Source organism: Lipotes vexillifer, unplaced genomic scaffold, assembly GCF_000442215.2.
Source record: "Lipotes vexillifer unplaced genomic scaffold, Lipotes_vexillifer_v1.1 scaffold811, whole genome shotgun sequence".
Taxonomy (NCBI): domain Eukaryota; kingdom Metazoa; phylum Chordata; class Mammalia; order Artiodactyla; family Lipotidae; genus Lipotes; species Lipotes vexillifer.
In genome coordinates, this window is record NW_006775554.1 from 871880 (window position 1) to 885647 (window position 13768).

At 39.9% G+C, this 13768-nt stretch overlaps 1 protein-coding gene across 1 annotated transcript in view; it reads right to left on the minus strand.

Moving 5' to 3' along the window:
* The window catches only part of USP31 (ubiquitin specific peptidase 31), a 70894-nt gene that overhangs the window by 31080 nt on the left and 26046 nt on the right, over positions 1-13768 (minus strand). The window contains exons 3-6 of the mRNA XM_007450007.1: positions 4611-4748; positions 2598-2686; positions 2415-2507; positions 1666-1801 (exon numbers count right to left, since the gene is read on the minus strand). Coding sequence (XP_007450069.1) covers positions 1666-1801; positions 2415-2507; positions 2598-2686; positions 4611-4748 — 456 coding nt within the window. The remainder of the gene's footprint in view (positions 1-1665; positions 1802-2414; positions 2508-2597; positions 2687-4610; positions 4749-13768) is intronic.

A 13768-nucleotide genomic window follows, 5' to 3' on the forward strand; every position in this document is an offset into this window, starting at 1 on the left:
GGAAAGAAAAATGTGACTACACGGTTCCATTTTCATAAAATATTAATATAGTACATGCAAAGGAAAAAATATGAATGAATATACAACACGGTATTAAAGTTAGTAACCCTTAGTTCTTAAGATACTTAGTACAAGATACTTTCACTTCTAAGTTAAGTTTCTGAAATGGTTGAGCATTTCATAATGAAAGAAAAACAAAAGATGGGGAAAAAGACAATGGAGACATTTAGAGACCTCGTCACGTGCTCAGCAGCACCCTCTAGTGAAAAAGCACTGGACTGAGCTTGAAGAAGTTCCAATTCTGGCCTGCCACCAACCAGCCCTGTGATCTTGAACAAGTCACATGGCTTCTCTGGGCCTCCTTCAAATGAGGGGGTTGGACTGGACCCCTAAGGTCGCCTCTACTATCACAAACACACTATGAGTTGATGAGGTGAAAGGAGCTTGGTGGCATATTCCACAAACAGTCCAAGAAAAATATTCCTGGCTCTTTTGTCTTCTAATGATTTTAATGACCGTATTGTTTTCCTGAAGGCGAACATGCAAGTATAATTCACTTTCTCCAGCAAGCTGAGGTCAAAAACAAACTTGTAATTACATCACTCATTTAAACAATGCAAAAAGAGCCAGACAGCACTGGAAGATTTAAAGATACAGACAGATCTGCCTCGGACACACACCTAAGCCTCCCTCTTTCTGTCTTTTCCCTCATCTTGAATTTAAAATAAATAAATAAGTAAATAAATCAATGAGCACCTCAAAGTAAGGAAAAATGTGAACATTTTATCAATCTGCCAGTACTTGGCCTATGAAAATATGAGATATTTGCTATATCTGCTGGTTGTTTTTGTTTTACTGTGGTAACTTCTCAAATGAGGTCACAGGAGGCCAAAGTACAAAACACCTTTATTAGTCACATGATTACACAGCAGCTTCCAGAAGTTATCTAGGGAAAGGTATTCAGCCACTGAATCATCTTTCCTTGGTAAATTTTAAATAGGGAATTTTTTTCCAAATAAAACCCCAACAGTGAATTGAGTAAAAGAGCATGCAAAAGTATGTCAAGTCACAAACAGGCCAAAATTATTTTCGGTCAATATAACTACTTATCAAAAATTTACCCAAAAAAGAAAGGGAGGAGATACAACTTTCCTTTCTCTTCTCTAAACAAGGTAAGAGACTCTAGCCTAGCTTTAATCAGAAAATAAACCAAACTGAGCACCTATATGTACTGTACTAGAAATAGGCCCATTCTTATCACCATAATGGGAAGGGATTTTCAAGAGCCACTGGTTGAGTTTTCTAAGCCTCTCTGACCTTCAAATACCACAGGATGCTCTTCCTATTGCCCACATGAGCACCCACAGAATGATTTAAGAGGGGTTAACTAATTATACTTTATAAACAAAGCTGAAAGTAGGTCTTGGTGTAAAGTCATAGCTTTTCCTTTTAAATATATATATACAATTAAATGAAGCATGAGAAGCTTTTGTGTATATTTTTCTCCTTTGGATCCTGATTTTTTATTTTTCCCTCAACACTAGAAACAACTGGTTTTAAATTTCTCTCCAACCATGTTTGGCTGAGAACTGTTAAAAAATTCCAGAAGAAAAGAAAGCAACACTTTTGTGGCTCGTGTGTAATCGGTCTTAGCAAGCTTATTACCTGATCAGTGGGGATCTTTGTTTCCATAGACACTGCTTCCCGAAGTCTGGCGACAGTCCCAGACAGAGGCACAGCCACACCAATCCGCATGCAGTGAGAACATTTCCCTTGATACACTACAGTGACATACAGAGGCCTGTACAGATCAAAGTCAGATATTCTTATTAGTCACTTACTTCAACTAAAATATAGAAGCAGAACAACCCTGATCTGGAATCAACAAAACTAAAGCTAACCCACACCTTTAGTTGGACCCAAGTAGAACTACCAAACAACAATCAAGAACTCTTTGGAAAAGGCAATACAGCATAATAATAAAGGTAACACAACAAAAATACAGCATATCAATACTTGGTTCTGTGCTTTGTATTTTCTTTATAACAGCATAACTCCTAGAAATTTCAAGAACAGTTCAAATAAAGCAGCTAATTAAAAGTGGAACGTAAGGTCTCTAGAGGCTCTAGAAGCCATTCAACAACCTTCTCTGGCCCCCATACTATAGGTGGACGACCTATAGGTGGAACAGACTACAACCAGACCAACCAAAAAGACTTGCTTGCCCCATGCACCTGCTCACCCTGCAAACTCAGACAGCCATTTATAAATTTCTATAAGGCCTTAACAATGCCTGTATTCAATTTATCACTAAGCCTATTACTTGTTTAAATATGCAAGAAGCCCCAACAGGAGCCTACAGAGGAAAAGAACATATAGGAATATAATCTTAATTTTATTAACTCTGTTCTTACCTTGTGTGGGGTAGTGGAATTGGCAAAGAAATGCAGAGGAAAGGATCAAAAGTGTTGCTCTGCTTCTGGCAATGAGGACATGTCAAAGAAGATCTGCAAAAATAAAAATGTAAGACACTCACATTAAGATCACCTAGAACTACATAAGCACACAACATAAGGGAAATTTTAATTTGCTCGTACCTGTACTGGGCTTGAAAAAGTTCTTGTACGAAAGTGCTACAGACAGGAAAAGATGGTCCCTCGGGCATCATATCAGTCTCTGATGGTGGCTAAAAAAAAATAAAGTACAATTTCACAGACTAAAAGTGCCAGCTCTTGATTAAAGATGAGCCTAAAAATGTCACAGATGTCCTTGACCTCACTTACAAGATCTGCATCAGATCCAGATGTTTCAGGGAAACATCTGCTAAAGGGACCAGAACACAGATGCCAGGGTGTGGGTCACATGGACTCATCACCTCACAGGCTCTCCCAGACACAGTGCTTATCCGTCTCTCCACCCCATCCAGGCAGTCGGGCAGTCCTTCCCCAGAGCGCTCCAATCCCCCTCCAACTCTCAAAGGGCCCCCTCCAACCTCTTCCAGGAAATAATCCCAACTATTCAAAAGTACCAATTCCTCCCCTGCCTAAAGAGAATTTTTTGTCTGGCACCTATTACCTCTGCTGCTTATTTGGGCCTAATCATTCTACTTCACATTTTACTTAACCTTTTCATGTCCCTCCCCCTTACAGTTACTGAGCATCAGCTACCACGTGCAGAGAGCAATGCAAAGGGCATTAAGATACAAAGATAGTGAGACACAATGCCTGACCTTGAGTACGTCTCAATCTGGTGGGAAAGTCAGCCGCAAGCATATAGTCATATGATAGTACAGAATGTTCAGGCACAAAGGACCTTGAATCAGAATACTTTAACAACTTACCAAAACTAGGAATTTAAAACTTGAGGTATATACAATGTTCACTGCAGCACTATTTACAGTCGCCAGGACATGGAAGCAACCTAAATGTCCATCGACAGATGAATGGATACAGAAGATGTGGCACATATACACAGTGGAATATTACTCAGCCATAAAAAGGAACAAAATTGAGTTATTTGTAAGGAGGTGGATGGACCTAGAGTCTGTCATACAGAGTGAAGTAAGTCAGAAAGAGAAAAACAAATACCGTATGCTAATGCATATATATGGAATCTAAAAAAGCGGTACTGATGAACCTAGTGGCAGGGCAGGAATAAAGCTGCAGACATAGAGAATGGATTTGAGGACACGGTGGGGAAGGGGAAGCTGGGACGAAGTGAGAGAGCAGCACTGACATATATACACTACCAAATGTAAAATAGATAGCTAGTGGGAAGCTGCTGCATAGCACAGGGAGATCAGCTCAGTGCTTTGTGATGACCTAGAGAGGTGGGATGGGGAGGGTGGGAGGGAGGCTCAAGAAGGAGGGGATATGGGGACATATGTATACGTATAGCTGATTCACTTTGTTGTACAGCAGAAACTAACACAACATTGTAAAGCAATTATACTCCAATAAAGATACTAAAAAATGATAAAAAATAAAATAAAATGAAATTTGAGGTACAGAAAAGAATTATCAAAAATTTTTAAAGCTGTGAGAGGAGAACACTTTATTTCCATTATATAAATTATTTTACCCATCATACTAAGATTACATAAATAAAAACTGAGAATGAATCACTGTTTCTCAGTAAGTATATTCTAAGGGTTCAGTTCCTACACTCAAATCGAATCTTAACAGCAGAGACATCAATACATTTCCTTTTTGATTGTGTATTCACATTCCAATGATCTACAGACTATGTCTCATTGGAATAGAAAGCAAATTTCTGCTTTAAAAACAGTTTAGTGAGATGGAATCCCTTAATGTCAGTCTAAAGGTAGTCATACATGCAAATGTGTCCCCTCTCATGAGAGTGTAAGCTCCTATCTGACACTGCCAGCACAGTGGTAAACAGAGGAAAGAGTCTCTAAGTATCCATGAATTTTATACTCACCCAGAGCTGAGTCAATTTTACTATATTAACTAACTGCAAACTGCAACAACTCCTCAGAGGAGGTTTGGAAGAAGAATCTACACTCACTCCTCACTAGGTTCACAGGTTCACCGGTGGCCTGTGCTGCAGCCACTCACTGCTCCCTGACTGCCCTGAGGGTGCGCCCTTACCTTCAGAGGAGGCTGGCCACTCTGCTTCACAGCATGATTGAGGTCTTCATGAACTCGGTCCAAAAGCCACAGCAGAAACTCCTGGGCGTCATGCTGGGAATTTCCCCGATATTGCAGTGCATTCTTTGACACAATACTCTACACAGGTAAATAAGTCAGCATGAATAGTTGTGAGTTCCTGGCTTTAAACATAAACTATTCATAATCCCAAAGAGGAACGCAAGATCTCAAGGGTGTTAGAGAGTACTTCCTGGAAAGACAGCAAATATGAAAACAGATGCTCAATGTAAAAACCTCACCCATGTACCAAAGACTTTTAAATGCACCTACCCAACAATCTTACTTTTAGGAATATATGTAAAGGAAACCATCAACACAGCATGCCAAGACTTCTAAGATATTCATTCACTAATAGCAAAAAAACTGGTAATAACTTGAACATCTTAAAAATGAAAATTGTTATAAATATCAAATCATTATGTTGTTAACCTGAAAATAATGTTATATGTCAATTATACCTCAATTTTTTAAAAAGTAAAAGAAAAAAATGAGAATTGGTTAAATAAGTATCACAGAATTCGATTATAAACCGAAGTATAAAATAACCAAGTCTACGTAAGGTAAATGACTGAGTGAATAAATAAGTGGGAAGACATAAATCTTCCTTAAAGAAGAATTCTGAATAATTTTTTTTTTTTGCTGTATGCAGGCCTCTCACTGTTGCGGCCTCTCCCGTCGCGGAGCACAGGCTCCGGACGCGCAGGCTCAGCGGCCATGGCCCACGGGCCCAGCCGCTCCGCGGCACGCGGGATCCTCCCGGACCAGGGCACGAACCCGCGTCCCCTGCATCGGCAGGCGGACTCCCAACCACTGCGCCACCCGGGAAGCCCTGAATAATTTTTGTCAATAATCCCCCCTCCAGGAGTCGGACCTTAACGCCCCAACCCGGCCCCACAACCTTGAATATAGACTGTGACAGTGACTTGCTTCCAAACTAGAGTATGCAAAGAGGGGTGGCCATGAATGGCTGTAGGTGAACTGGTTAATTAAAATTAAGATGATGGGCTCTGGAGCATATAGCCTGAATTCAAATCTCTCTGTCCTACCACTATTTGTGAGGCCTGGCCTACCCTGCTCCAAAGTAAAAAGGATAATAATGGTTTAGTGTGATGGTCAAGTGAGAATGCATATAAAACATTTCACATGTAAATGATATATAATAAGCACTCAAATTTTAGCTATGAATATTGGATTTGGAAGTAGGGAGAAAGGAGGGGAGACAACTGCACAAAGAGAGAGCAGTTAGGAGACAAATGAAACGATCAGGCAAGAAACAATAAGGGTCTAAACTAAGTCTGTGAGGGCAAATTTGAGAGAGATTTCAAAATTGGGGCAGTAGAATCAATAGGATTTGTGACCTAATGAATGTGGAAAGTGAGGACGGAGGCATTAATGTCATTCAGGTGTCTTATCTGGATGATGGGCCACTGGTGGTTCCCTTCATCAAGACAAAATAAAAAAGGAAGAAGTCTGGAAAAGAGGATGATGAGTTCCCATTAGAATCCACTATATCTGAAGTTCTGTGGAACCTCCAAATGGAAGTACCTGGCAAACAACTAAAAAAAAACAGATCTGGCACTCAATACAAGAGTCTGCACTCAGGACAAAGATTTGGGGGTCAACAGATGGGTGGTACTTGAAATCATGAGTACGGCTAAGACTGCCCAGACAAGATCATGAGAGATCAAGCCAGAGGACAGAATCCAGAGGACTTCTATATTTAGGGGGCCCTAAAAGAAGACTAAGAAAAGGCCATCAAAGATGTGGCAAGAAAATCAAGAGAATGGAGTCCCAAGAGTCAAGAGAAGAGAGCTACAAAGGAGAGAGTGATCAATTGTATTAAAAGTTGAAGAATGACAAAGTAAGCCAAAGAACTAATAACTGTCCATTGTATTTTCCAATTAATGATAACAGAGATGAAAAGAAGGGATACATTTTTAATTATGAAGAACCATCACAACATAATGATCAATTAGACGTGAATAACAAAAAGATGATCTACAAAATTCGAATTTAAGGAGGAAAAAATCAAAGCAATGCAAATGAGAATATACAAGTGTCACTGGCAAAACTCACTAACTGAACGAAGTGAACAAGGGAGAGAAAGGACCCTGGTAACAAACAAGATTTCAAGTGACTTGAAGGATACCACTTGGGTGCCACCTCAGAAACAGGTACACAAAAGGCGGAGTGAGTGTGGGGAAAAGTCTTCACTACACTACAAAACTTACCCCGGAGGTCAGACGCCACCCACATCACCAAATCTAATTTCTTCTTTCTCAGTCTTCACCTTTTTCATTCTCCCTGTAGCATTTTATATACTTGACATCTTACTCCATCTTGAAATGGTTTGGCTTGTGGCCATGATTATGTACTCATTTAGGAGAACCAAAACTAAAGCCACTGGCATGAAGAGCAGAAGAAAGTGATCTACAGAAGACAGAGACCTCCTAGCAAAGAAAAATGAATCAGTAAAAAAATAAAACATCATCAGCACTAGCAGGTAAACCTGTGGCTGATTCAGGATGGAAGAGAAAGAGATGACTGGTGACACTATATTGAGTGATATAAAGAAGAAATCGGGGATGACACCAAGGTTTTTAGTTTCAGACTTCGGTGCCTAACGAAATCAGGAACTGAGGAAGAGACTGGGGACTGCAGAGCTTTGAACATGTTGAGTTTGAGGTACCTACAGGATCTCAAGTGAGGTTAGGTCTGGTGCTCAGGAAAGTGATCTGAGCTGGAAAGTTAAATCAGAGCACATACACCTATCATATGAGCACAGAGGAAATAGGGAACATTTAATGAGAAAAGGAGGCAGCTGGGGCAGAATCTTATAGAAGGGACAAGTCACAGAAAAGAAGCCCAAGAAGAAGATAAGAGGTAGCAGCCACAAGAGAGTGGCATCACACAAGCTGACGGAGAAGAAACTTCCAAGGAGATGGAAACGATGACGTAAACCACCACAGAAAAGTCAAGTAAGACAAGCACAGAGCCGGGTCCTTTGGAACTGCAAATTAAGAGACTGATTACCTGTGCAATTTCAGTGACACTGATCAGAGAGGCTAAAGGAGAAGAAAAGGTACTGACACTGAATGGTTACAAGAAGATCGCTCCTCATATACAAGAAGCTTGGTTATAAAAGGCAGGAAGAAAGATGCCGTAACTCTGGAGGGGGCACCTACAGGACAGAGGGACTTAAGTGCTGAGGGAAGACGCTAACAGAAAGGAGATACTTGAAGAAAGAGGATTCTTCAGTAAGGGGAGAAGGAAGGATTCAGAAAAGAGGTAGAGGAACTATCTTAAGCAGGAGGTAAGAGAGAAGAGAAGGAGGTAAGGATAGTTATGGATTCAGAGGAGTTATAGACAGGCAGGGAGGGAACCTTTGTTTGTTTTGTGGAGGAAGCAGAGGCCAATTGCCAAGAGGAAGTTTTAGGTACAGCAAGGGTAAAGACAAATCTCATGGCATATAGTTGGGGCTCACACAAAATGCGAGAAGCATAACAAGCTTCTGTTCAGGACCCTCTCCCTTATTTACTCCCAACGGGGAGGGAGGGGTAGTTCTCAGTATATGTATCCTAAGAAACAAATTAGCTGAAATCAAATGCTTCTTTTTGTGTCAAAGCAGATATTTTACGCACGGTGGCCACCAAATTCAGGGTGGAGACAACATTCAGTTCTTTATCAGGATTGCATTAAATCTGATTTATGCTTCCTGCCACTATCACTTCAACTCATCCGGCATTTATCCTCCAATCACTCTGTAAAAGGTGCTGTGCTGAAGCTGCTCAACAAGATTTTTGTTGGGCACGACTAAACAAGCAACAGGACTTCCACAACCCTCTGTAACTAGGGCCAAAATTGCTCTGGGTCAACCCCACCCTAAATCACTGTATCTCAAACTAAATGAAATTTTAAAGGAAACCTCACTGAACATACACGACACAAAGGCTCCTTTTCCCTTCACAATGGTGACTTCTTCCCACTGCAGAGACCCAAGGGACTATTTATTTTACTTCTTCCCCAGAGAAACCGTAACACAGAATAACCTAGTAACCATCCTTTAGCCTGTGTTACAGAAGGAAGAAACATAGTAGGAGTGAAGAAACATAGTAGGAGTCACGAAACCTGGGCTCGGTCTTCCCTGGTGGCGCAGTGGTTGAGAGTCCGCCTGCCGGTGCAGGGGACAGGGGTTCGTGCCCCGGTCGGGGAAGATCCCACATGCCGCGGAGCGGCTGGGCCCGTGAGCCGTGGCCGCTGAGCCTGCGCGTCCGGAGCCTGTGCTCCGCAACGGGGGAGGCCACGACAGTGAGAGGCCCGCGTACTGCAAAAAAAAAAAAAAAAAAGAAACCTGGGCTCAAGCATGGCTCTGCCACACACGGATGGTTATCTTAGGTAACTCACCAAACCTGATTCCTGGTCATACAATGAAGCAGTTGAGCTGGACCACCACAGAGACCCTGGCATCCCATATCTTCACCCAAGCTCTGCCCCTAGAGTCCCAGCAAATGATTTGGTTTTTCTTTTGGGCCACATCTGACACTGCTTTGGTTTGTCTTTTATGATTTTTTTTCTTCCTAATAAATCTTGGTTTATTTGATGTCCTAAAATTAATACTTCTGTATTTTTGCAGTTTTTTAAAAAGTTGATTATCACTAGAATATGTCATCTGTAAATATAAGCACTGCTACAATCTGAGAAATCATTTAACATTAAATTTGCCACTTCTATGAAAACTAGAGAAGAACCTCCTTAAAATTAACCTTACACATCTGTGTCTATTTTATAGAATTTGGGTATGACTCTGGTTTGTAAAAACATTAAACTGAATCTGTTGCTTTAAATCCTTTACATCCTATTACAAATAAATGTAACCATCATTCTAATTTTCCATTCAGGATGATCCCTAACATCTAGTTACTATAAAGTAAAAGTCAAACACATTTGCAGGGCCTTCAAGCCTCATAAAATTTCTTTTTACCCTTCAAATAAAACCTTAAGGACTAGAACTACAGAGAACTTTTTTTTCCCCCTTAAAGGGGGGAAGAAATGAGTTGGAAGCATGGTCCAGAAAAGGAGAAGAACGGAGTCTATCCAACTGGAGCTTAAAACTAGATGTGAGGTTCTTTCTTTCCACAGAGCCCTAGTACAGAAGCAGCAGAACCGGGGGCTCCGGCAAAAAGACAGTAACTGGTTCAAGACATCCTTTACCTGACTCCAAGAAGATGACAAAGTAATGGCGATTGGTGATTGCCTTCCATGGGGAATGGACATGGCAGAATCGGTCTGACATGACTGATCAGGAGTTGGCTTACTCTTCTGGGGAAAAGGTGGCTTGCCAAAACTCATCAAACCAAATCATCACTCACTTTCCTTGATTCTATGCCAGAAGGAACGTAGAATTTATTTTCAGTGATTCTGGGGAAGAACAGAAGAACTTGGGAGGACAATATATTTACATCTTAAGAGAACGATGAAGTGTAAAAACAAAACAAAACAAAACAAAAAAAACAGCTGGGTTCATAGATGGTATCTAAAGTGAAACTTGGTTTCTGGACTGTGCTGGAAAGAACAAAATGATAAGCACTTGTCTTGAGAAAAGCTTCATCTCTTGTATTTGACTTTCTGGACACCTACGTTGATGAAGAAAAATTAACTAAAAACATAGTGGATGAAATTGGTACAAATGGATGAATACTGTAAAACCAGATATGACCAATAAAAAACAGTGATAAAGTGTCCATACAACAGAATTCCATGCCAGGGTACAGAACACAGCCACACTCAACGGGGCTCTCTGTGACCTTCATTCAGCCTTTCCTCCTTTTATTGTCACCTCTGGTGGGGAGGTCTGTTCACATAATAGTACATATGAGACAGAGAGGCCCCCAGTACTAGCCAGCCGTGGCAACTATGGGCCCTTGAAAGAGACCGTAAGGCCTCCAGACTTTCACACACTTTCCCTATGCCTGGAATGCCCTCCACTCCCATCTCCCAAATGCACTGCCCCCTCCTCCTTCCTCAGCAAGGTGGAGCTGGGACCCTGGTGGGAGAGGAGAAAGACAGAAGAGGAAGGAAGCAATGGGAAAGGAGTTTCCTTGCAGGATGGAAAGACAACTCGGGAAGAATGGTAGAGAACACCACACACAACCTGTTCATGTGTTCATGTCTGGCCACAGGGAAAAGTGAGTTATTCTGATACAGAGCTCCTTGATCCTTTCAGACAGAGAACTGAACAAAGGTTACCTCAAGTACAGGTGTCCCTTATATCCAAGTTCTCAAGATCCAAACTCAGGAACTAAAGCAGATTTGGACAACAACGAATATTTGCAGTTATAAGATTAGTTTTCAGTATTAAACAAACTCATATATACCACAAAGACTTGGTGGCAGGGACTCACTGCTGAAATAAAATATAGGAAAGGGTATATTCTTTTATAAAAGAAAAAACTGTAAAAAAAAGGACTGAAAAATGGCTACTGCATTTCAAGAAATTATAGCTGAGGGTGGAAGTATGGTCACAAGCATTAGAGCCAGAATAAAAGGAAGAAATATAAAAAGAAATATACAAGTGGTTCAGCCAGATGAACAATGAGCAAAGATTTCTCAACAGATCATAAAGCTGTATCAGTAGAAAACATAGCAGCAAGAGAAGACCTTTAAGTATTTAAACAGTGGTTGGAAGTTTCTGCTAGAAATGCAACAGAAACAGAAAGACTGGATTCTGAATACCTTGGTTTAAGTCTACCCTTTACTTAAGGTGTAGTTTTTCTGAGCTTCGGCTATCTTTTCTGCAAAATGGGGATGATAATACTTTTCTAAATTTATCATTGTGAGGCTTTTCTGAGATCATAAAAGCATTTTAAACTCTAAACACCTGCCATTATGTAAGTTTCAAAAGTCAAGTAAAAAGCAAGGAATTACCCTATGGTATAGTATAATCTTGGAAAACACCAAAGAAAAAGAGAAGAAAGTATGTAAAGCATTGGCTCTTGACCCTTGGCTGCACATTAGAATCACCTGGGGAAATTTTTTTTTTTTAATAAAAACCATGCACGGCAGCAGCCCAGAGATGCTGATTTAATTAGGTCTATGGTGGGACCTGATCATCACTAGTTTTTCGTCAAATGTGATTTTCTTTTTTCACAACTCTATTTCTAATGTGAAGCTGCGACTGAGAAAGAGCATGCTACACCGGAAAAACTCTGAAGTTTCAGTTCCAAAAGCATTAAAACTTATGGGAGGCTCTTTTGTCGTAACTGTATTATATCAGTTATTACATTTTATTCAAATCACCAGAATATATAATCTTATATCTGTCTCTACCACTAGACAGTGATCAGGAATGTCTTATTCAATATTATTTCCCCCAAGCCTAGTGAATAAAATACTTGACACAAAGAAAAACAATAACTTAATATTTGAGTGCCTGTAATGTTATCAGGCTTTATACTAATTGTTTATAGGTGTTATTTCCTATAAAATGAATCCCCAGAAATTCCCTAGGCTGTTAAGTATTAACATCACTATTTACAGATAAAAAAACCCTTGGGCTCAGTAAAGTGAAGTAACTTGTCCATAGTTACCTCTGTTCTTCAACCTCATCTGATTAAAACGGCCTTAAAATATTTTTGCCCATAATCATTTTGTTCAGGAAATGATTTTTTCCCTTCTAGAACTCAGGATCATGTAGGGCTTGAGGTTCTTCATTCTGAACGCCATGCAGACACAAAACATGTGTTGGAGACTGAACTACAGCTGCACCAAGCCTGAGGCTTCTGGGAGTTTATTTGCTTTTAAATAAATCCTTGTTAATCAGTGTTTGTTTTGTTATCATTTGCATTTTTTTCTATGACTGAAACATGGCCCAGAAACAAAAATGCAGTTTATCTAACTGAAATGTTATTATTCGAGAAATAAGGAGGAATTCGGACTATGTCAGAAAATCAAGGTGCAGCATGTGAAGAACTATAACCTGCCTGAATGTCCCAGGAAGCTAGAGAAAGGAAACCAGAGAGTTGACCACCAACCCTCGGAGAGCTGCATCTGTCTCTCATCAACAAATGTAAAGGGGAGTGTTCACCTTATAATGCTCAAGCTGTTCTGCTGGTGGAGATTGATTCTGATGCTGTCTGTCCCTCCCAGAACACTCTAACAGGCCAAGCCTAGCCAACTCCAAAGTCAGCTTGGGTCACCAAAATGTGTTTTTATGTATACAATCAAGTAACTCAAGAGTGTCTTCTTTTTAGTCTCCTTGACATTTTCCTACACGATCTAAGATTCTTCCCAACTATAGTAAAATAATGCTTTTTAAAAGCTTTTTTTTTAAAAAACGGGGAATTTTGGCTAACTACCAACACAATCAAAAAAGCAAACACCCAGCCCTGATGTGACTAAAAGGTCATCATACAGGAAGTGTAATAATCTTCAGCAGTTAAAACTCAAAACAGAAAAACTGGAAAAGCCATCTAAATATCTAAGAAATTATTATATATTCCTACCATGGAACATTACAAATGTTTGAGAGTTTTAGAAAATTCAAAGAAATAAATACATAATAAAATTAAGTGGAAAGAAGATAACAAAACTACGTATGAACTTGATTTCAAACTTTAAAAAAAAATTTTAAAAGACCTTTTTGTTTTTTATCCTTGTAAATACACACCAAAACATTAACAGTCATTATCTTAAAGTGGCATATTTTGGGTGAGTTTTCTTTTTCTTCTTTACACATTTCAGTATTTTCCACGTTTTCTAAAATGAATTTGTTGATAATAACCAAGTGGTACGTAAGGGTGATCTTATGATAGCATACCCTAGTATTTCTGACCAAGGAACCCAAATCTTATGCAAAGAAAACAGGGCTGACAAAAAAACAAAAACAAAAACAGACCTTATTTCTAGCTGAAGTTTTGGCCCCAAATCCCTGAGAGTCAGGATGCACTATGCTAAGAATTTTTTTCTCTGCTAGACAGACCTAGGGAGCCTTAAATCAAAGTTTTCTGCCTATATTAATCCTAAACCCAAAGCCCAAATCAATCTTTGGATCTTACCACTGGGGGAAAAAGCAGCCAGCATCAAAGAAAAATTAGGGAAAG